This window comes from Gigantopelta aegis, chromosome 10 (assembly GCF_016097555.1).
Source record: "Gigantopelta aegis isolate Gae_Host chromosome 10, Gae_host_genome, whole genome shotgun sequence".
NCBI lineage: Eukaryota > Metazoa > Mollusca > Gastropoda > Neomphalida > Peltospiridae > Gigantopelta > Gigantopelta aegis.
Genome location: NC_054708.1, coordinates 34,976,091 through 35,001,839, shown reverse-complemented (window position 1 = coordinate 35,001,839; position 25,749 = coordinate 34,976,091). Strand labels below are relative to the sequence as shown.

General features: G+C 34.6%; 1 protein-coding gene across 15 annotated transcripts in view; it reads left to right on the top strand.

Moving 5' to 3' along the window:
* Positions 1-236: 236 nt before the first annotated feature.
* The window catches only part of LOC121384031 (zinc finger and BTB domain-containing protein 49-like), a 63,766-nt gene continuing 38,253 nt past the window's right edge, over positions 237-25,749 (top strand). For all 15 annotated transcript variants that reach the window (XR_005959331.1, XM_041514180.1, XM_041514182.1 and 12 more), the window contains exons 1-3: positions 237-349; positions 5,663-6,475; positions 9,789-10,153. Coding sequence is in view for 14 of the 15 variants with exons in the window: in XM_041514180.1 (XP_041370114.1) it covers positions 5,689-6,475; positions 9,789-10,153 (1,152 nt within the window). In the remaining variant the exon portion in view is untranslated. The remainder of the gene's footprint in view (positions 350-5,662; positions 6,476-9,788; positions 10,154-25,749) is intronic.

Genomic DNA, 25,749 nt, shown 5'->3' with positions numbered 1-25,749 from the left:
CACCCCGGCACCCTTCGCCTGGATCAGGTAGAACGAATATAAAAATGTAGGTTTTTCTTGGGTTTTTTATTTTATTATTTTTATTTATTTTTTGTTTTGTTTTTTGTTTTGTTTTACTGACAATTTTTTTAGTAAAATTAGAATATTTATTTTAAACCTTTAAATATAAAAATATATCACGATTCGTGTTGTTTACGGAAACGGACGAGTTGTATTCCGATTATCCGTCACGAGAAGGGAGATAAGTTTTTAAGCAAAAAGGATGACGCGTGGTTTTGTTAAATTTTATCGTTGAAAAATTAGACTAAGCTTCCACATGTTTATTAGATATACCAACCACTAAAATTTGGCAAGTATTACTTATTTAATTGCGATTGATAGGACTACGGTTATGTTTGGCCATTAGCCTGGGGATTTGTATGGGTTTTTTGCGTTGGCTTCCGCAGTAATGAATGCAAGGTAGACTTGAATAACGTCAGAATGAAGCAGTATGCTCGCGATATGGGTTTTGAATAGGATTAGCAACAGTTTCGCGCAGTGCAGAAATTACATTGTTTTTCTTGTTAATATTAATAGAACATACATTATAGTACACTTTATTTTATTTTTAAAAATCATTATTGGGTGGGCCAAAAACTGCAATTAGCCTACATTTGCTATTCGGCACCGGTACTGTTGGTTTTAAGAGTTTGTAATGTTTTGTATTGAGATACTTACTTGTCTAAAAACCTCACAAATGAACGACAAGTAAACGACAACAAATCGGATGTTTATTGCGCAAACCGTGCACAAGAAAACAAACCGAACCAAAATGATAACAGACACGTGGTATACTAGTTCACCACGGTAAACATCTACGGTCCGTTTTTTAACATTTTGACATTTATTTGGACCCGATGTTTACAATGTTAATAGCAAAAACAAGCGTGCAGTTTCCGCCCAGATTTCAGGCGGAATCGATACAACCATGGAATTAATTATTTCGTGGCGAAATATGAGATGTAGCAATAAATATAAACACTTACTGTATAAAGAAAACTTCCCGAGTCACGTTTTACGCATAAATAGACAGTTTGTCCAAATAGTAATCCTGCATTAATCCAATTTTCAGTTACGAACAAAATCTCGAATATTCCCGCCGGCCATTGTGAGCATAGTTAAAATGTGATTGAAAACTGTTGGTGGAATCGGATTATTTTTATTATTATTCGTCTCGGGTTCACGAGTTTATTCCACGATATTTAATGGAATATCACGTTTTATAATAATAAATAAATAAACTTAATTAATGAATAATATTGTTTAAAAATCAATTAATTGATAATAAATTAATAATAACAATTAAATTTAACTGAATAAAACTCCTAAAATAACTAATGACCAGTAATTATAGCTAAAAAAAATAAATAATATTAAAACAAAAAAGAAGAGAAAAAAAGAAGAAAAAAACCTTTGAAACACATGTAAGCAATGGCCTGTAATAATAATATTTAAAAACAATTACTAAAGGAAATAATAATTTTGGAAAAAGTAAATAAATGAAGGCCTTAAAATAAGTAATGACCTGTACTAACAATCATTATTTTTTTAATAATAATAAAAAAGATTAATACACCCCAAAACTTTAATGTGATAATATTATTAACAATGCATATAATGCAACCCACACAAAGCACATATGTAGAAACAAAAATAACAAAATAAATACATTTAATAATCAATTCCATTCAGTTCCGCAATATTTCTTTTTACGTAAAATGCTTGATACGAATAATTCTCGTTCCGCAAAATTTTCATTCCGCATTTTCGATATGCCAGGATAAAAATAGCTTTCAAATGTTTAAATGTGTCATCTTCAAACATCTAATCCTGGAAAGGTTACCAAAGGTATTGTACTTAATATTTTTGTCTAAAATTTATTAAAATATGTTGTTGTACGTGTTGAGGCTCTTAAATAAAGCACATATGCCTGATTTTATTAAATCGTGATTGCAAATGGAAAATTCGATCCAATGGATAAACGTTACGGCACAGCAATAAACATCACAATAATAAATATCGTGCCGGAGACGTTTATCTTGATGAACTAGTGGTATACCAACGTCTATGACGTTGAAACAGGAAGATCCCCTCCAAAAATAGATTAGACCTTGTCTGCTCAACGTTTTTTTCTCAAACGCGCGTGCGTTTTAAAAAAATTAGAAAAATACATTTTGTGGTATTACAAACACCAGGATTACCAAAAAACACTTAAGGTGAATGGACATGTATATTCTAAATAATAAAATGTAAGTAAAGTGCAATTTTATTTGTGAGAAAATGGGTTTAATAGCGAAAAACAACGGCGTAATGGTTAACAACTAGGGCGTGTCCCTTTAATGTTATCCAATCAAAAGCATGCATCTCTACAGCTACCCGATTTTTTTATTGCATTGTGAATTAAAAAAAAGAAAAAAGTTTTATCCTCAGTTTGTCCGAACCCGCCAATGAGAAACACTTTACTTTAATCTGTGCAGCCTTTTAAACATTTATTATTTGTTTTTAACAGAATATAAATAATTAAGCTAGTAAATCTCTAAAATTATCTTTTATCAATTTCTGCAGAAATAAGAGTAAAACAGAAATTATATGCAATTAGGTTAAAGTTATTTTCCGATCCCAAATTTTTGTCTTTTGAGCCATTAAAACCACAATGTTGCTATTTTTAACACACTTAATATGAAATAAAAATGAGTTTATTATTATAAAATAAATATATATTTAGAACAGATCATCCATGCAGAGTACTTATTTTGGTGTCGGCAATTTAACTGCGGACAAGTTTATTCTGATAATTTTATCAAACAAATATTGTTAATAGGCTACAATTTGTTTTTTTAAATTAAAACTTGTGTATCATATTCTAAATTATTTTTAAAATACAAATTTATTCTCTCATTCTGAAATGTTTTATACATAATTAGGTACACGTATCCAGTGAAAGATTTTGAAGAAATAAATTATATCACATGAGAATGTGATGTTGGATACTATTTGTGTTTTGTATTGTTTGTTTTTGTTTTTAAAGTGATACCGGAATGAAAATAGAAATCGATTTTCAATAACTATCTATGGTCTCATTATCAATTTGCAGAATAAAACTGAAAGATTTGATTTACAGAAATGGAATGTAGCGGCAGTATGGTCGAGATTGTCCGCATTTTGCCGGTGTCCGCAATTACGAAAATTTCCTCTATATGTATCATCCGTTAACCTGTTTCAGTGAGTGACCTGTTTTGGTGCTTGCGTCGTTTGTGCTCATCAGTACGCACATTTGAAGATTTCTGTTGTCGTTTATTATTATAAAATAAATATATATTTAGAACAGATCATCCATGCAGAGTACTTATTTTGGTGTCGGCAATTTAACTGCGGACAAGTTTATTCTGATAATTTTATCAAACAAATGGGGAAAGTAACAAATGTCTGTCACATTCATCAAATGTTTGTATGTTTAACAGGTTTCATAGGCAAAATAGTTTGACTGTCTGCATCAAGAATCTGGGTCACAACTGCCCAGTATTAGCCGCACGGGGGACTAGCGTCATTTAAATTGTACTCGCCCCCAGGGATTTCTATTCGTCTGGGGTGAGGAGGCGAGCGTTAGCTTCTATCCCTGTTTCTTTTTTATAAAAAGTCACTTTATTAATAATTAGGATGGTATTTTTGTTTTTTATTTTTAATACTGTAATGTATGTATTTTTGTTTATATACGGTGTATTAATAATGTGCCATACGGTTGGACCTTTAAAGAAATAAGTTTTTCAACTTTTTTCTCATATGTTTACTAAATGCAAGTGACCACAAGTATTTATCCAAAATAATATTTAAATAAATTTTTTATTAAATACTATTCAAAAGACACTGACAATATACTTTCAACATAGCAAGCCATTTCTAGGAACTAAGGATGTATTAACCTTTGACCAGCTTGTTTTCTGGAATGTCGCACATACGTAGTTCAGAACTCTGAAGTTGTCTATGTTACAATTTATTATTTTAATGACTTAAATATTTGAAATGTAACTTTAAAAAAAAAAATCTAAATGGTGTGAATAAATATTAAAAATAGTCTTTACGGTGTACTGTATATTGCCATGTATTAGTAAAGTTTTGAAGTCTAGAAGTGCTTTCATGAAGAAGAGAGTGCTTTTATACGGAGGCAACAGATTGGTTCATAAAATTCCGATCGAAAACACTCCCGACTGCGACTTATAAATTTTGATCACACCCTGAAAGCCTTTCACAGCTTATGTAACAATAACGTGTACACAGTATAAATAAAACACCCCATCAAGCAATATTAAGTACTTTTTTGTTCTTGAATACATTGTAAGTTTCATGACATAAAAAATTTACTTGTTTTTTGGTCATTTCAATGGTAAAATGTGTTGTTTCATCCTGTCCACCATCTTTGTTTGACAAGACAAGTCTTTCATACAGTAAATTTAATTTATAAAACAGTGTTTTATCTTCAAAAAATTATTCTGTTTCTAATATTATTTAGTTTGCAGGGTACATCAAATTGTAAAGTAATTCCATAAATAAATTATGCTCATTATTGACTGAAAACTGAAAAAAGATAAATGAATTTCTTGATAATAAGTACTCCATTGGTCACATGACCAGATCATATGACAATGAACACAGTCACCAGGTATCTTTTGTTTTAGTGGGGGTGGGGGGGACCAGGATTAATCATCCGTAATGAGTTTATTTTCTGCTGTCCAGTGAGTAATTTAATTACTTGTGTGCAGTGATGTATTATTACAGCTTTAATTGTTTATTTTTGTGTTATAATTTATTGGTGCTCAGATGTTTTTGCACTGCATGTAAGATGTTAACATTGTGCTTACGATTACCGTTGTCTGTAATGGTTAAAGAAATAAATAATGAAACAGAAAAGCACAAGTCTATTCTTTGACAGTTTCATCAATACAACATACATCTGGGCAAGAGATGACTTTGGCTTATACATAAGACCGATGCATTTGTACTAGATATTTAGTGTCAAACTAAGAGATCAGCTTATACAAGAAGTCTGCTAATACAAGGCAATATAGGGTACTTTTATTTTATGGCAAATATGATGTTCATTATTATTTTTCTAAATTTAGAGGTAGAGCTGGGCGGTATTGAAATTTGAGGCTCGGTATCGATATCGGTATTTTGGGGTGATTTACCTCGGTTTCGGTACGGTATTCGGTATTGACACAATCGAACGGTATTTTCGGCATACACGGCTTTATATACATGCATGCCTAAAATAAGGCTCACCCGCTAATTTCAAATAAATACAATTAAATTCCAAATACAGGGCTCTCGTCTGATTTATACCAACCCATTTTGCGTTCGTCAGATATATTATATATATTAGTGCTTTACTAAGTGCCGGGAAATATTTTTCAATACCGAAATTTCGGTATTTTGAAATTTGCTCGGTACGGTAAATCGGTATTGACATAATACCGATACCGAACGGTATATACGGTATACCGCCCAGCTCTGTTTAGAGGTGAAGGTAGCTTCTTTTTTTTCCGAATGTACAACTTTTTCAAACTCAATATGACTGTTATTGAGCATTACTATTTATTTTATTATTTTGGTAAAAATTTCATTTTAGATTATCATCCTTGATACTAGAGGAAAATGGACAAGCAATATTCCATTCAATTCTTCACAAAGTTTGTGGAAGCAATGCAGAAGTTCTGCCGAGACTATATTGAATTTGAACAGGCAGTGGAGCTGAGTGGCTACCTTTCTTTGGAGATAGACAATTACAAGAAGGAGAGATATGTTCTCAGTGAGATGGTTCACAGTACTGGTGATGTGATCAGTGAGAGCTACTGTGTGAAAGCCTTCAAGACTATGAAACGTTTACCTTCAAAGTCCGACACAGTTCTTAGAGACACAGTGAACGTCCGGGCAACAGGTGTTGCCGCGTCCAGGGATGTCACCATAGACCTCAGACACAGCCCAGAGCCACGGTCCCCACATCATGCTGGTTTCCAGCCATCTTCGGTAAGACATAGGGCAGCAAATTCATATCGTTCAGTCTCAGGTGTTCCTCAATCATCTCATCGTCAAGGACAACGGACATCACCATCCATGTCTCCATCAAACAAAAGAACTCATTTGCCTTTTGCAGCCGGAGCAGCAAATCAAGTTGTAGACAAACAGTCGGATGTGTTTAACAGTCAGTATGAATCACATTCATCAGGGCATAATACTAATAATGAAGAACTTCTTGAAATTCAACCAAGACAATCCGTCCTAATTTCTTCCAGCCAAACTGTTTCGACCATTGCTGCTGAGGGCAATTCTGAATCCAGCAGTTTTGCACCTCCAAAGGATGATAGCCAAACTCCAGAAGCTCATGCAAGAGGTCAGAAACGAAGCATTCCCATTTCCGAAGACGCACCATTTTCTAAAAAAGGTATGCTCATTGTTTATATATATATATATTAAAAGTAGCCTATTTTTAGTAACATCAACAGGAAGACAGCTATTTCAAGCATCTCAAGTCTTCTTGATTATTATATCCCCACTCCCATGGCTTGTGATTTTCAATGTTGGGATAGTAAATAACTGCTATCACCATGCTTGATGGTTAGGGAAAAACTAATAATTTGTCAAATGCTGCAATGAATTATTTACAAAATATGACTATCCTGCCTCCCTCCCAACTCTCTGGAACCCTGACCTTACCGGCATACGTAGTGTTTCCTTGGACACTCCAAACACAAGACGGATGTTCAGGAGATGAATTTGGAGCTATCTTAAAATTGTTGAGTTTCTTGGGCCAGTATTTTGAATGCTGTTAGACAGTTTGGGCATCTAGTGTCATGATTACAATGGTTCCTTCCACAGTTAATTTATGCAGAAGCAAACGTCAGTGCAGAGGTTGTTTCTGGGACATTTTGGCTATTCTTTTTGTTTCTGCAATGTTTGATCGCATGTCCCTAGCCGTGACACTGAAAGCATTTAGACAAGTCTGATGACAAGTGTAAAAGGTCATATTTATTGTCATCCAAGTAGGATATATCAAGAGTTCAGGGTTTTCCAATACAGTTTTTTGGTGGACTTTCTCACTGTCAGTAAGTGAAGTTTTTACTATTATTTTGAGGTGGTCCAGAATGTCATTGGGTGCCTAATGGCTTTTGACTAGTTCCTCCCCTATGGGTTTAGGGTATAATCCACAATCCCTTACCTTTCTCTTAGGTTTAACTACCTTAAAGATACTTTGGTGAACATCAAGATCAGCCAACTCTTCTTCCAAGAACCGACGAGTCCCAATTTCCAAGTGTTTTAACCTGGCTGGCAGACAGGTTCCTGTGTCTAGTAGCACTAAATGTGCTTTGTTCTACATTCCCCAGGCCCCGCTAACACTGTTTGTGGTCTCTTTGATTAGTCTAGTCGGGGAGACAATACATGGAATGGCAGCACCCTTCTTGGAACAAATACGAAACCTGTCTCCAGTTTCCTCAAATATTTCCTCATTTGGTCTTAATGAAATACTGCCTGTTGACAAGCCTAATGTGGTGCACCATTTCATCAAAGCAGTCCAAACAACGACTATTTTTGGTTTCTCAAAAGTAATGTTGGAAACAGCAGTAATCTAAAAAACATATTCAGGTCCTTCCCATCCAACCAGATTCTCAGTATGCCTTCAGGGAAACCTATCTTCCCTCTCATCTATTGCCAAACCCAGAGGGCTATCCTCGTCTGTGTCTAGTGGGTTTTTTTTTACTAACACTCGGTTATTAGTGTGTGAATTATAGATTGCTGAGGGTAATTCCAGTGTCAGGAATAAATGGCTCTTCTGGTTCTACCGGCCTCGGTGGCGTAGTGGTTAGGCCATCGGTCTACAGGCTGGTAGGTACTGGGGTTCGGATCCCAGTCGAGGCATGGGATTTTTAATCCAGATACCGACTCCAAAGCCTGAGTGAGTGCTCCGCAAGGCTCAGTGGGTAGGTGTAAACCACTTGCACTGACCAGTGATCCATAACTGGTTCAACAAAGGCCATGGTTTGTGCTATCCTGCCTGTGGGAAGCGCAAATAAAAGATCCCTTGCTGCTAATCGGAAAGAGTAGCCCATGTAGTGGCAACAGCGGGTTTCCTCTCAAAATCTGTGTGGTCCTTAACGATATGTCTCACGCCATATAACCGTAAATAAAAATGTGTTGAGTGCGTCGTTAAATAAAACATTTCTTTCTTCTGGTTCTACAAATTCATAGTGTGGCCACTCATTTCTTGGGATTCTAGGGGGTAGGGCATGGTGATGTAGGGCTACTATCAATATTTTTAACAAAGGGCCTAAAATGTAGACCCCAGGCAGACTTTTTTTTTTGAATTCCCTCCCTTTCTTTGCATGACATCTGATGGGCAAAAAGTTTTAAGGGCAGATTTAAAAATAGAATTTGAGGCGGTGGTGGTGGTTCGGTATTGAACGCATTTTTGAAACCGGTGCGATATAGAGTCCCTCGGGACCATCACCACCACCACCGCCTGTCATGTTTGCACCAACCGACAGTATTATCGATTCACACAATAATTACATTTACGAGTTCGATACTGACAATCCCTCCAATATAGAGGACAGTGAGACTCATAGTTTGGGTGAAAAAAAAAACAGGAAGAAAATCCAGAAACTGATGGTGGTGCTCCCTTCTAATTCTATTTTTAAATCTGCCCTTAAAACTGCTTCCCCACATGGATGTGTCAAGAAGTGCCGCTGGCACAGTCGACACATCAGTAGTGGACAGAGCTGGCTCTTCTTTCTACGAATACCGTCGGGCTGGGGTTTGAGCTACCGGTTTTGGCCGCCCGTAGCGCACGTTTCCTCTTTGTTCACTTCCTTCCTTTCTTCTCTATCGTGTCGCCATACACCAAAGGCTGAGGTAGGGGGAAATCAAGAGAACATGGCAATAATTCTTGCTTCATCGCGTACTTGAATCGGAAAGGGTAACAAACAAACTACAAAGAAAAGACAAGTAAAACATTTGGAGAGAGACTAATCTATTCGTATGGGACATGGGTTTGACTTAGTCCAGTGGTAAAGAGCTTGATCCTTGTTGGTGGGTCCATTGCAGGGTTTATGTCAGAGGGTAAAATGGGTATGGCGCCATACCCAAATATTTTTTTTTAAAGTTAACTTTTTGACAAAATTAATTACTCTTACCATTACTGTACATGATTTTCTTAACCCTAACCCTAAACTTGACCCATTTTCTTTCTGCGGGAGGCCTTCCACACACCCTGTTTACTGTGGTTGCATTCAGTTCCATAGTGCTATACTCAAAAATATCTTTCTAGCAGAAACGCTGCATTGGGCTATTTCTTGTTCCAGCCAGTGTACCATGACTGACATACCAAAGGCAGTGGTATGTTCTATCCTGTCTGTGGGATGATACATATATACATGTATATAAAAGATCTCTTGCTACTAATGAAAAACTGGCGGGTTTCCTGTCTATATGTCAGAATTATAAATGTTTGACATCTAATAGTTGATGTGCTCTAGTGGAACTGGAACTGGAACTATTTTCTCGTGCCCCTATCCATATATGGTTCAGGCACGCCCACCATGGATCCATGTTCTGGCATCGCCAGTCCACGGTTCCATGGCGGGAGCTCTAGTGGTGTCGTGAAACAAAACAAGCTTTAATTTTTGTACAGGACAATTTGATGTTGAGAGTTAATATAGTAACCCTGATGTACATGTATATTCATATGCTTTTTGTTTCAGATAAAACGGATGGTGACTTAGATTCTCTTATTACTGCTGCCACAAGTATTGTTCCTGTTTCTGAAGCAGACGTGAACTCATTTAAAAGTCTTTATGATTCTCAAAGTAAGCCGATATCAGCAGACACTGGTTCTAGTGAAAGTCCATCAGCATCTCTTCCAAGTGAAAGTATACGTCTACCTCTACCTGGCAATATTCATATCAAAGAAGAGGTCAGTGACATTGTGTTGTTGGACAGTCCAGACAATGGTGGTGATAATTCAGACCTTGCTCAGTTAGAAGTTAGTTTTGGTGTTGCTGGACAAGATTCATCATCAGAATGGAACACCCAGATGCAATCATCGAGTCAGCCCAAGTTTTCACAGGTACAGTGAAATTTTCAATTCATTCCACAAAATATCTAATTTTGTGTTGGCACCAATTTCTCTATATTATGAACCTCTAAATAAACGTATTAATTTCTGAAGTTGTTGCTTAATGTTCATGGTTTACTTTTGGAGGATGGGAAGTGTCATCTGCACAACTAAAATTGTGTAAAATCCAATGTTGTGGGTAGTGTAGTACTGAACATATGGCTGTTTAAAGTTGCAACAAGATTTTACGGTAAATGCACCGTGGAGAAGAAGAATGCAGTGGGAAATAAAATGATGTGGAAAAATAGTGTCCACGATAATTTTTCAGTTAACATGTTTGATATCTCATTATTAGGCCGATCATAACACTTCAAGTGACTTGTAGACGTTAATGTTAAACATTTTACTGAAAATAAAACATCCATTACGCACCATAACCACGGTTGAACAATGTATAAGCTGTCACCCCCTTGCAATCCAGTGATCCCTGCAATGCACGTGTTATGAACAGTTAACAGAGTTGAATGACCTAGCTAGAACTAGACTAGGCGTTATACTGTACATACAGTTCAGTATCGGTATCGTGTCAATACCGATTTACTGTACCGAGCAAATTTTAAAATAATGAAATTTTGGTATTGAAAAATGTTATCTGCCATTTAGCAAAGCACTAACAATATATCTGACGAATGCAAAATAGCTGAAAAGAAGACAGAGATGAGGGCCTTGTGCATGGAATTTAATTTTATTTAGATGAAATTAGTGGGTGAGACTTAACTCGGGATACTGAGTATACCGAAAATACCACTCGATATTGGTATCGATATTGTATCAATACTGAATACCGTACCGATACCGAGGTAAATAACCCCCAAAATACTGATACCGAACCTGAAATTTCAATACCGCCCAGCTCTAGTTGGAACTTTCTGGTAATTTACATGTATTTTCGATCATGCCCAATGGTGCTGAGATTCAGATTTTTAGTAATAATGGTGCAGTTACTGTTTTAATATTTAGTTTTAATCTGTTTTCAGTTCACAAAATATATTTTATTTTTAACAAGGAAAAAATACATCTTAAAAATATTTTCCAATTTATGTTCCAAGGCAAAAAAAAATAATTCTGTAGAGAATAAAACACTCCACGACAATCTCCACGGTATAATACATCTTATCTAGATACAGGTCATAAAGAATACACAAATTGTTCCCATAAAAGACTGTTAACCTTCAGACTATTGGATTAATTTTTGACAAAAAACATATTGAGGTGGTACAAATTTATAACTTTTACTCACATATTTTCACTTAACATTTTTTTAAATACATAAAATAAAATAAAATACGTAAAGTAAAGTTTATATTTGAATTGGTAAGTATTATTTTCATGGGTTTTTCTAATTTTCGAATTACGATTCATCCCATATTTCGTGATTTTAGTTGTTGGTAAAACGGTCAAATTTATTATTAAATTAGTTGTCACAATCAGCTATCGATTCCTGAAAATGGCTGTGGCGTGCCACCATTTGTTGTCAAGCAAAAATAGTTGCCAAAAACTTGAACTCAAAATTCCCAGGTATTTTCCATTGAAAAATGAGAAACTAAAGCAGCCTGTTGGTTTATTATTATTTCCGGTGAGTGTTGTGTGCAAAACGGCAGGAAATATGAATTGGGGAATGCACTGTGTACAGTGTGTTGACTTGTGTGACATCGGGCGAGATATCTCGCCTGCAGTAGTCAGAAGGTTAATATTACAATCTTGAGTGTTTTCAGATTTCATTAGTGATATTCATTTGAAAAAAAACATGAGAAGTACTTAATGGTCTCTTACGGGAAAACTCTGTATATTCTGTTTATTGCAGGAACATGTTTGCAAGATTACAAAGCGAGTCATGAAAAGTTTTAAACATTGGGTTAAGATTGTTTAAGATAACATCATTTATTAATTTATATTAAATTTGTGACTATTATACATCAATAAATTCACAACAAAATGGCAAACAATTCTTATAATCATAAACAACACAACTTATTTAATTGATTTATAAATCAGTTTAACATTCTTCCCATGACCTGTTATAAATAATCACGTCCCCTGTAACATAATGACATCATTTTCTGAGGTTGTTAATTAACAGTTATTGACAAACTGTTCTTCTATACAAACACAATAATAATTAAATAAAATTCATGTACATGCACCTGAACACACCATATTTAGTTAAAATACACATAAATCAGCTTCTAACGTTCTTTCCGTAACTTGTTTTACGTGATGTGGTGTTATTTTCTGATGTTTATCAAATGAAAAAAATATTCTGCAGTGTTGCCCAATTAGAATAGAGTAATTTGTCTAATAGTAGAAAGTTTGTAATTATATAAATTCAGACCTGTCAACCTTTAGTCAAGAGAAAGCAGGAGGTGTGTGTTCAAAAGCAGGAAATGTGTGTTAAAAAAGTAGGCGAGATTTTAGGGAACAAAATTTAACACAAAATAAAAGTTTTTAAAAAGTATTACAATAAGTTGTATGAACACTACATAATGTCATGTAAACTTTTCAACCTTAGATCTTGGCATTAAAAAAAAAAAAAAAAAAAAAAATCTTTTTATATTTATTAGGGTTTTTTGTTAAAGTTTAAATATTATTGGGATTTAATATATATTTTAAAATAACTCTTATATCAAAAAATGTTAAGAACATGAACAAGAAATTTAAACATTAATTGGTACATATTATTTACTGTATTACACTTAAAGGTTACGTTATCATCGTCATCATTTGTGGTTTGTGACAAGTACCTAAGACACATTTATATAAATCTTACAAATTAATATTAAGTTTTTACTATAATGAGGAACAGCTGGTGGTACTTACTTAAAATCATCATAAAGATGGAATAAACATTGTATTTCCACTAATCATAAGTAAAACCTCATTACTGACATTGTGTGAAATATACCAGAATTATATGGGTAACTTTATGCTTAGAAAATAAGGATATCCCTGGAGCAACTTTTTTCCTGCGTGAGACTTGATAAAATACTGGGTGTCTGGAGCCGACAGAATCTAGGAGGGTTGACAGGTCTGTAAGTTTATTATATAATGGCCATATGTTTAATATTCTCTATTTACTAGTACTGTGATACATACGTAATGTAAATGTAATGGTGCCAACAGAATATTAGAATTGTTTTAACTTTGAAGGAAGTAAATACATGTTCCTTTTAAACATTTTATTATACATGTACAGGTATGTATCATTAATTTATTTAATTTTTAGCATTTGACATTGTCATTGAAAATGTTTAATATAATAATCAGGGCTAACAACAACTGAATCTGGATGTACATTTAAAAACAAAATTTATCCTATTTATGGCAGTTTATTTATTAACACTAATAACAGTACTTGGTTTGTTCAGCTTTAACTTAAGACTAGCGGTTACGAAAGTGAAAATGATAAACTGAGTATCAGTTCTTAGGTTTTGTCGTGAGTGAGTGATTTATGCTTTATGCAAAACTATTTCCATGTTAATGAAAAACTGCTCGCCTCGTCACACACCAATATCATTAATTTAATTACTCAAAATTACTTGTACCATGGAAAATGGACAATATCTACTGATCACATTACTTTAAAATAGTAACTTGAAGTTGAATTTATTTTAGATAGATCAATTTAACAATACCTCATAGTATTTTTTTTTGTATTTTCTCTTAGACACTGTGAGCATAATTTTATGAGAGCAGTTTATTGCTCACTGTTGATTTTCAAACCATAAGCACTGGAATATTTCAGTCTCTTACAGTTCCTCTGTCAAAAGTTAAAACTACAATATTTAGATATTTTCACATTTATTTGTAATAAATAACTACAAATTAATTGATCCTATCCAATTAACTCAAGAATAATAATTTTAAAAAGTCTTGTACTTGACAACAAGTGGGGTTTCCTGAATAATTTGTTGCTAAATATAGTATGGTCACTTTCTTTGTCAGTTTTCTGCAAAGAATTATGGAAAAACATAGTAATTGACATCTGGTCTGGTAGACATATATTCTCTAATGTAATAACATTATGGACATGATGGTGCACTGTAGGTTGCTATTACAGTGACATCACGAAGAGACTCGTCTTTGACGTCATTCCAGCATAGACATGAAAAGGTTAACTTACCTTCTTTTTACACTTAACTTCAGCGATGGAACATTTTGTTCTATATCAGGTCACAATTTGCTACTGAAGTTTCCAAGGTCACTACAAAGTTCTAAATCAATTTTCAGTCGATTAGCAACTGTCACTAATTAAAATTTTGACAACAAAATGTTAACTGCAATGTGAATTGAAACTTGTAATCGGAGCAACATTCTTTGTAACCTCTTTGTAGAAGTCATCAAACCTTTCTTGTAAGTAGGTGTTAGAATCTGCCAAATGGATCGGGTTCAAATTTTAATCTGTGTATATAGTGCATAAGACAAGCACTGATATCAAATTTTGAATCACATCACTCTTCAAATTTTAACTGGTTTGTCATTTCTGCATTATCCTAGAACGGTTTTTAAGATAATTTCTTGAATGCTTTCCTTCGAATATCTTCATCTCAGAAAAATGCTACCTCAGTTTTCAGTAATCTCCAATTGGATTAGTCACTGGGGAGTTGTGGAGTAAACATAGCAACACATTTAGTCTTAGTATTCAACTGTTGTACCCCCTTGGTTATTAGCTGAAGATGGCAAATCTCAAACCTCTTATACTAGGAGAACGTTAAGAATTATTTTTACTCTTGACAGTTTTTGGTTTGAACACCTCTGAAAACTTTAAAATTCTAAAAAGCATACCTATGATGTCCACAGATCATAATCAAATTACAAGTATTACTGAATGGAAATTTGTATGCAAAGAATCTGACAAGAGGGGAGAGTGTTCCCTTGGGAAGTGTTTAAAAGGTAGCCAGGGTGGACCTTGTAATAGCCAGTAAAACTCACTAGGTACTATTTTATTTTTAACAAATTACATGTATCTAGAGATCAAATTTAGATTATTTCACACTTGGTGCAGACCAATTCTTCCACTGAGCTACCCATTCCATTTTTTATAGTTATTGCTATTAGTTGTGCCTGTTTAATTTTGATGCTATTTTACTCAGTTTTTATGCATACATTGTACATGTGTATATATTCTCTCTATCAATTGTTATAAACATGTACATAGATGTTTGACATTTCTTTTGCTTCCTTCAAAGTTTGTTGAAAAAATATTTAATACATGTATGTCATTATGAATATTCATTCATGAATAGGAGTGACTCCTATTTGAAATGTTTAATTATCGATGACAGTGAACTCTCCGTCTATTCCAGAAGTGTTTACAGGGCTAAAACAGTATAGAACATTTTGTTCACTATTGAGTCATGATTTGATATGCATCTTTCAGGAATTGAGACACACTTCTAAGTAAAACATTAAATACTTTTGCTAATCAATTTTCAGCATGATTACATGTAGCTACTGTCACTAATCAAAGTTTTGAAAATAAAATGTTCCATGAAAAGATATTGCTGAATTTTCATTTTCAGTGGCCAGAAATAAATTATACATAGTCCATACAAAGTGTTTATGTTCTACAAACAAGTCCTTAGTTTCAAGAAATGAAAGATGGTTTGCTTTATTGATTAATTCCTATGTACTTCATAAACAAAATGATTGAGGTCATATTTGTTCATGTCAAAGAAACCAGTTGGTAAGATTGTAGGGTGTGTAGTAAAGTTTTCACCATCATTCCCTCCAAATTCCAGCCATGCTATACTTTAGTATGTAACTGTAATCGGAGTACACCATCTCAGAATAAATATTCAGAAACAAAACAGTTTCGTTTATCTGAAGACTACCTGGACCATTTGATAGCAGTAGAAGAACAAATAATCTCACAGAAATTTAGGACCATGACACTTGGCCAGTTTTGACAGGATTCCGGTTTGTTCAGTGTCTGTTTTAGACAGGTTTCACTGTATGTGTATTCTAGTAGTATCTGTTTAGTAAAGTTGTGTTGACTGGTAATATTAATACATTTTACTTTAGTAGCTTTTATACTGGCATTGCTGAAAGTTAATGTGAATTGTAATGGCTGTACTTAAGAAATAAATGGTTACAAATTTGTATGATTGATATTATTAAAAAGAAATTTGAGATAGTTCTACTTCCATGAGTCATATATATATTCATATTTATATTTATATACATGTAAGTACATGTGGGTTATGTGCTTTTAGCTGTGCAAGCCCACAAAAAGAATTCAAAAGGCATGGGTTAAAAATGCAACCCTCCCAAAAAAGGTTTTGTTCTACAGAAATACTGCCCAGAACACAAGCCCAACTATAGTTTTTATAAACTTTGTTTTCATCTGTCTTGATACAACAGCTGTCTTGATACGACATGGAAGTCTCATTGCAATGTTAAATGTTAAAAGGAATTTTCAGCAATTGAGATTTTATTTTTTATTTTATTTAATTTCTTGTTTAAATTTAAAAAATATAAATTGGGATTTTCACAATATTTGAGCTGGTTAATTGTGTGTATCTTATGCAAACTGATCTTTACAAACCAATGTGAGTACATGTGTAAAGTCAATTTAATGCTAAACGGATTTAGGACAAGCAGCTTACCTCAGACAAATGTGCAAGAAATTATACAGGTCTAGACTGTCTAGTGAAGTTTTTATTATGGGTTGTGTCATGTTCCCTTGAAAAGTACATTGAAAAAAGAAAATTTGTTTGGAATAGGGAGAGGTTTCAACCCCCAAACCCTCCCATTCCCTGCACACTTCTGACTCTGTACTTAATGTTAACTTGAATCCAGTATTGATACATTGTAGATCAAACAAACTGCTCACAAATGTTCAAGACTGTTTCATGGTACTATACCACATCTAAGCATAAATCAACATGATTAATGTCTCTGCATTGAAACAGCTTGATGTCGGAAGATTTGATTGTGATGTTGGAGTTAATTTTAGTTATAGAAAAAAGAATTCAAGAATCTGTATGCCTGTTTTTGTGACATCCACACAGCAGCAGGAGGCCATGAGAGACAACTGTTTGAAAAGACAGAGTTATCCCCCTTGCTCACAAAAAATTAATTTTGACAATGGACAGCCTGCATGATCATCACATCAGTGTAACATCACCTCATAGTAGGTGGATTGTCAAGCATGTAAGAGTCATCTGGCGGACAAGCAGTTCATCAACCTTTTATTCAGCTATGTCGCTTAATTTGAAGTTTGTAAAGTCCCACTTCTGATACCATGAAAAGTTTTAACAGATGAACAAGAATGATGTTCATTTCTAAAAATCTACTACTTGTCCACCGATATTAACCAAAGCTATTCCAGGTCTCCTTGCGACTTACTGTACTCTACAAACCTTATCAATCATTTGAGGACCAGGTGGTGACAACATCTCTTGACAGCATAATATCAACAATCACTTGTGTGAAACACTTTTTAATAATAGACAGAAAATCCCTCAGGCAGGGGTGCAGAAATGGAAAATATTTCACTAGCACACCAGACTAGAACCAACTAAATTTTACTAGCCCGCCCAAATTTCTACTAGTCCGCCATCCTATAGAACAATATATTATTGTTTAACAATATATACATGTATATGTATAATTATGTATGTTTTATAGATCACTGATATGAAATAAAATGTATTATTATTCAGGAATGTCAGAACTCCGAAGTCATCTATTGGCAATGCAGGACATGTATTGTGTATTTCATCGTCATTCTGAACCAATTGTTTAAATCGTTTGGAAATCTGGCATGGCCAATGAGTCGCAGATTCAATGCAAAAATAATATAAACTAATTGAATAAATAAATAATTAAATAAATAAATAAATAAATAAATAAATAAATAAATAAATAATAAAATAAAAGAAATTTACATCAGTCAGAAAAATACGGATCATCCGTAGCACAGGTAGTTGCATTTTTTTTAACTTGTAGAAAAGAAATGTTTGAACATTCTGAATTCAAATCCCTCCATAGAAATTATGATCTTAAACTGAACATTCAACCCTGAATGTTTCAGAATATTTAGTTTTCTGAGATTAGTTTTCTTTTCTAAGTGACTTAATGTTAAAAATATACTCAAGCAGACCTCATTGTTCAATGGAATCTATCATTATCACTCCACTGACACTATGGAAGTTCAAGAAAATTAATGTTTTGCTACCCTTAGCATGTGACTTAATATGGTATCAATGTGGTAATATCTTAAATGGCTCCCCATAATCCAAGTTATGGGAGCAATTAATCACTCCCCTCAATTTCTTTAACAAGATCAGCTCAAGATTTCAGTCATGAAGTTGGTCACTCAAGTGGCAATGATAACTCATTTTCAAACCCAGAACAAATTGATATTTCATATTGATTTTTGGAATTTTGGAATTCCATCCAATGATCCTACACTTCCAACCTAAAATATGGGATTATACGGAAGCACAGAATTCTGCTAAATTGCAGCTTTACCTGGTTTAAACAGTCCACTGAATTCTCATTGGATTTTATTTATGAAATTTGACTTCAGGAAATACAACATCATTTCACAAAACACTTTGCTAACTGTTATTTTAAAATCAAATTAGGTTAAGTTCATTTTTCCTTTCAAAATGGAACAAAATAATGCACTGGATTTTGTATTCAGTATCCTCCCCATTTCAATATTTCAGTCTTCACCTTCACGCTTTTATGCCCAAGCACACCTTTTTTTTTTTATCTTGTCTAGCTAAAAATAGGGTTGTTTGAAAAGAACCTGACCCCAGTGTTGAATATCATTATTCCGATTCATTGATTGCTCATGATTGTTGTTCAATGTGTGATATTCAAATGTGCAAGCGTTACTTGTTAACTGATGAGGTGAGCAATTTACCAATCACCTGATATTTTCAAATGTAAATGACTGGTATGTTTTTTTTATAGTATTACCAACATGGATTTTTTTTTTTTTTTTTTTTTTTTTTCTCAAATTGTCTATTATAATAAATGTAAAAACAGTGTCTCAGAAACCATGTAACGGAGTTTGAATTAAAATCCAAAAATCCCCATTTATGCCAGGTCACCCTTTGAACATAACACTGCACATCTAATATACAAGTACCTTTGAAAATCATAGAGAATATATTTACAGTGTTCACGCTACTCCATTGATTTCCTCTTCTTTTTTTTTAAAGATGTAACCATTGTAGTGACATGCCCTGACCACAACAGTTACATCTTTTACACAAGATGAGGAAATCAAGAGTTTAAATGACATATTATAAACTGCAGCCAATTGATTACCACATTCATTACATACCTATATAAGAACTTACTGTAATATGTTAGTTTCATATAATAACAACTATATAAAACTTTCAATTTTATCAGCTGACATTTTGAAGGGTTTTTTTAAGCTGACTGGGAGTACAATAAACAACAAAAGTTGCTTGTCCGCTAAACGCTTGTATTTTAACCAACCCCCCTCCCCCACTAATGCTAACAGTACCATGCTGTATGAATAGCAGAAGACGCTGAAGACCCAAGTTATCTGGTGTGAAAGTAAAGACCTGGACATGCGCAAATTTTTTGTACCATTTTGATGTTTGACTCCTACCAAGGTAACGTACTGAATATAAATTGCATTCATTATATTGAAGATGGGAGATGAAATATTGCCTGTGGAAGAACCCCTTCCTGACATGGAAGTGTGTGTAGTTGGAATTTGTGAAGATGAGGAAGAAGAGGAAAGAACTGATGACCATGAAGTGGACATTGGTGATGACATTGCAGTAAACTCTGGAGTTCCTTATACCTCCATGAAGACAGAATCACATACACAGGATAAACAGAAAACACAGTGGCTATATACTAAGGGCATGTATGAATGCGCATTTTCCACAAAATACAGACATAGTGCTAACAGCATTTTTCATTCATTCATGAGTGTCATCCTGTAAAAGGGCAGTACATCTGTGACCAGTGTGGCAAAACGTACATCTCAAAAAGAGGACTTAAGTTGCACATTGATGATAAGCATAACCATAAGTCACAGTATAAATGCAAACATTGCCAAAAAGGATTCATGTCCAACATTGCTTTCAGAGGTCATATGAACAAGCATGCAGGAATCACCCAGACGTGTACGAAGTGTGGGACTTCTTTCAGCTATCCATTTTCGTTTCAAAGACATGTGCGCAAATGTAGTCCAACATCTAACTATAAGAAGGTATGTTGCAACATCTGTGGTTGTTTGCAGGCTGACAAAGACATCCTGAAGTGCCACATCAAAGCAAAGCACAATAATGAATACCAATTCCAATGTAAATGTGGCAGGTTTTTCAAGTGGAGATCTTCCTTATCTAATCATAGAATTGGATGTGATGCATACAACACCCAGTCAAAACCGATGCACTGACCATTTTGAAATATTCATTAGTTTAACATCAGCCAGTTTCCTTTGAATTATCATCTCTCCATGGCCGAACTGACAAAAAGAGAGATTGTAATATCACTATAGCCATGTATTACTATTAAGGTGCCTGCATATTTATATTATTTTATGTGTACTAGGTTTTCGTTTTGAAACTGTTTAACACATAATGTGTCCTTGACTTCACCTGTCTATCATAAGAACTACTTTAATTAAATTTAAAAGGTTGATATGAATGGCTTGTTTCAAATAACTCACTCAAACCATGGACACTGTTATTGAACTATACTAGTAAGCTATTATTTTTTAGTTATCCATGCGTGAACCCCTCCACCTCCCCCATAAAACAATAACAAACATGTACTTTGTTTGATTTCCTATAGCAAGTCATTCTAAAATGTACACTGTTTTGTGGTTTCATAATTACATGGTCCAGATCTTATCATTTAACCCCCCAAAAACATGTCTGATTCCCCATCCCACCTTAAATTTGTTTGAGTATTGTTTGTGTAAAGTGCATTGATAATTACTTGTGCTACATGGGGATGCAAAGATCCATTCATAACAAGGGTAATTTCCAAATGACATCATTTTGGTAAATTGCATTTTGTTAAGCAACATTATATTCCCTGGTAAACTTTGGCACATGTTGGAAGAATTGATGTCTTGATTTTTAGTGTTTAATTTATAGTCTGTGAATGTGTAGTCAGATGAGGGGAACAGGTCATACAAAAACCTGAGGTACCATGTCATTTCCATTGACAAAGTTTGCAGACCCCATGGCAAATTTGTATGGCCAGACATGTAAATAAAATGTGAGGCCAAATTACAGATACATTAGAATCATCAACTTTCTGTCAAATTTCCTGGTTGTTAATGTCTTTTTCTTATTTAATAAACCAGAACAGGATTAATAGGGGGTTGCGAAGGTATTATCCTCAATTAATTATCCTGAAGAAACAAGTACCCAAGAACTGAATACCTATCTGAATTTTGAATGTAATTTGCCCATATTATATCACCGATGAGTCCAGAGCAATAGCTGAGAAGTAATTAATGCCCAGTTGTTTTAAACAGTATTGTAATAAGAACATACTGACAGTCGTGTACAAAAATGGTACATCTACAGTTGTAGGCATGTTAAACAATGTTCATGCATGTTTTCTGTACCTTTACTTTTCCAGCCAAAAAATGCAACAAAATAAAAGCACATTAACCAAGCTATTAAATTTTGATAAATTCAACTGATTTATTTTTAGTTAATATATAGTGTTATGGTTTATCTCATTCCTTTTTATTCCAATTATTCATTTCAGTTTGTATAATTACTGTATTTTGATTCAAATTTAGATCAAAACTTGAAATGGCACACTGAGGTAACACTTGCTGATGTTGTCTCAAAATATAAAAATAAAAATTAATTAAAAGTTTATTGATCAATTTTCCACTCTCCTAAAACTCCATAGGCAGGTATGTAGGAGCACAAGAGATTGCTCAGTTTTTTTGACAAAGACTTAATAACATTAATGAGAAATGTAATTTAATTTTTTAATACAGTGAAACCTGTCTAAACCGGACCTTGAACATACCGGAATCCTGTCAAAACCGGCCAAGTTCCATGGTCCCGAATTTTTTGGCTATTTAAACCATGTATAAAAACCTTATAAAACCGCCTCTCAATTCCGAAAACCGGATTGATTTTTCGCTCAGAAATGTTAAATCCTTAATAAATTAACCTGAACAACCGGCGTAGTGTAAATGAATGAAGAGTCAACTTCGCGTGAAAACACAACTTCCAGCTAACAAAGCCGACCGGAATTTCCACTGACCAACATCCGGTGTTACGTAAGGGGTCATCGCTTTCTGAGGTCTCAGCCCAGAATAGCAGACAGAGTAATTAATGCTCGATTGTTTCCAATTGTACTGTCTGAAACTGTCGACTTCTTCTCACCTTCAAACACATGCCAGCTACTCACGCCTTACGGTTTCCGCCTTTGATTTGGTCAATACAATTTAGCATTGAAATACAGGCACAGTTAGAGTAAAATGATAGAAAAAACTAAACTTCAAGTAAAATGTACACACGTGACATAATATTTTATACACTGAATAAACACTAATAGGGAATTTTATCATTTCTGCAATAGAAACGAGAGATACACTCACTGAATTTTGCTACACTTTACTAAATTAGGAGAAAAAAAATGAGGCTTTCCCACCTCAACATCGACAAATATGGATTCCACTGATAATGATGATGACGACATTCCCCTTTTACAACTGGTCAACGAACATCGGATGAATGTCGATCTGACCACTATTGCGACATTTGACGACCATTTGCCAATCGAGGATACAAGTGATGATTGGGAAAATGAACTTCTGAATGAATTCAGAAAATCAGAGGAATGTGATAAGAGCCCAAGTGATGACGAGAGTGAAAGTTGTTCCGATGAAAGTTTGCAACCCAACGGTTGTGAAATGTCGCACAATGATGCACTGGTTATGATTAAAAAACTTAGAAATTTTGCTCTTGCAAAGGATGAACGCTATTTAGAACACATTCTGAAACTTGAATCAATGTCTATGACGATTGTCCTCAAAAGCAAATCGGAAGCAAAACAACAAACTGTGGACTCGTTTTTTAAACGTTGATCGGGTCCATGTTTTTGGTGAAAATCATGCAAGGTTTCGATAAAAACTAAATTATACTGAAACTTGTTTTGTTTTTTGTTTTGTTTTAAAGTTAGTTCACAAATATATATATATAACAAAATAGGGATACGGCGAGATGATTGGCCCTTGTTGCCTTTACCACATTCAGATTCATTCGGCAATTCTCGGACATGTTCGTTTTTAGTTACGAACATATCAGAGAATTTACGAAAGAAAGTTCTAGATCCATGGCAAAAGAAACTTGTGGAAATAAACAATGCATTAATAATTAGTAAATATTGCAGCACAATGTTATCATTAACTAAATAAATGATTATATAACTACGTTACAAAACAGGTTTATTGGATCAATCAAATCATTCTCGGGTAATTCGTTGCAAATTGCACGTCAAGGGCAATAACTCTGTTTTATAAAAACGTGACCCTCTAAACACCGGATCCTGTATACACCGGATAAATATTAGGTCACCGACGTCATCCGTTTAAACAGGTTTCACTGTATAAGTGACACCAAATTAGTTTATGGCAGGGGAGGCATATTGTTAGAGATCTGCTGTAACTAAAGTCAATTAAGTGTGATCAATAATCATATTTTCAGAGTACACGGAAAGTTCGTACCAAGTACCATCGTTATACACAAGATGCTTTAACGAATGCCTACACTGCTGTAAAAGAAGATGGCATTGCTGTGTCTCGAGCTGCACGCTTGTATGGTGTACCCGATTCGACACTCCGGCAACGAGTCAGAGGTGTCGTGCACATAGATACATTTAAATCTGGACCTGCCCCATTGTTTTCTAACACAGACGAGGAGAGACTAGCTGATCATATAGCACTGATGAATCGCATAGGATATAAATTTAACCGGACTGAGATGTGTGATCTTGCCACCAAATATGCTGCTTCCCTTGGGCTGCGACATGAGGAAAAGTCCCTGTCTCTGCAGTGGTATCGGAAATTCATTTCACGATGGCCAAATGTAGCTGTCAAGAAACCAGCTCCATCAGCACCTAAATGTGTACTGGAAGAAAATGTTAGTGCATACTATGAGGAACTGGATAAACTTTTGTCCCAAAATAATCTGAAAGACAAGGCACAGAATATATATGGTGTTGCTGAGTTAGACCTGTGCAACAGTAACTCATCTTCAGTTCTAGGGGCTGGAAGTGCTTCAGGGAGTGTACTTCCACCCTATTTCGTGTTTGAGGGAAAGAACATGACAACTGACTTGTTAAAGGGTTTGCCAGCTGGTGGGTCAGACAGCATGGCAGCTGTGGGCTGGTCTGATGAAAAACTGTTAAAACTATATATTGAAGAACATTTTCTCAAACACTTAAAGGAATATGATCAAGAGTCACCATTACTCATCCTCATTGGTGGACAGAGAACTCGTCTCGCACTTGGAATTGTCGACTGGGCCAAGCAACAGAATATTGTTCTGTTTGTTCACCCCCCACAGGCACCTTACTTGCCAGTAGACGTTCAGTTGTTTGGACCATTTAAAAACACGTTTGACACTCTGAAGCGTCGGTATGCGAAGGAACATCCATCCTCGTCAATATCTAAGCACGTTCAGTGTCAGCTTGCATGTAGTGCTTATAATTATAGCCTAACTGCAACTAACCTGGAGACATTTTTCAACAAATGTGGAATTTATCCTTTTAATTCTGCAGAAGCAAGTCACTTAGCAGCAGCATCGTGCAGAAGCAAACATTCACCTTCAGGTTCTACTGCTGAACAAGACTCTAATGAAGAAAGTTGCTCAACAACTGATGATGAAAGTCCATAAATGTCTGATGACTTTACTGTTGATGATATTTAAGATGAAAACTTTTTATGCAACTACTAATTACACATTAATCCAGATTGTGTTATTTAACTTTCGATACACAAAAGTAGCATATGAGTTTAAAAGAAATTGGAAAAACCTTTTTCTAAAGAGCTGGTAGAAGATGTTATGTGCTATTTTACCACAGCATTTTTTGGGGTCATGATTGTGGTATTATACATGATTATGTATAAAAAGTGTGCATATAAAATATTTCTTACTGGTATTTGAAGGGAATGGCCCATGTAATCAGTTGTGCTCATTAGTAAGTGGCTGGTGGAATCTAAACGTAGCTCAATATTTCTGCCAGATTTTTTTTGGTATGGCACTATGGAATTGAATGCAATCACAGTCAACAGGGGGCGTCTCCCTCAGAAAGAAAACGGGTTAAGTTTAAGGCTAGGGTTAAGAAAATCATACAGTAATGATAAGAATAAATATTTTGTCAAAAGGTTAACTAAAAAAAATAAAACCTACAAAATGTTTTGGGTATGGTGCCATACCCGTTTTACCCTCTGGCAAAACCCTGCTGCCAACTTTTCTCAAACAGCCACCTGCTTTCAAAGATAATCAACATGCTTGTAATGAAGTTTCTTTAAAGGCATTCTACTGGCTGCTCCTGACCCTGTT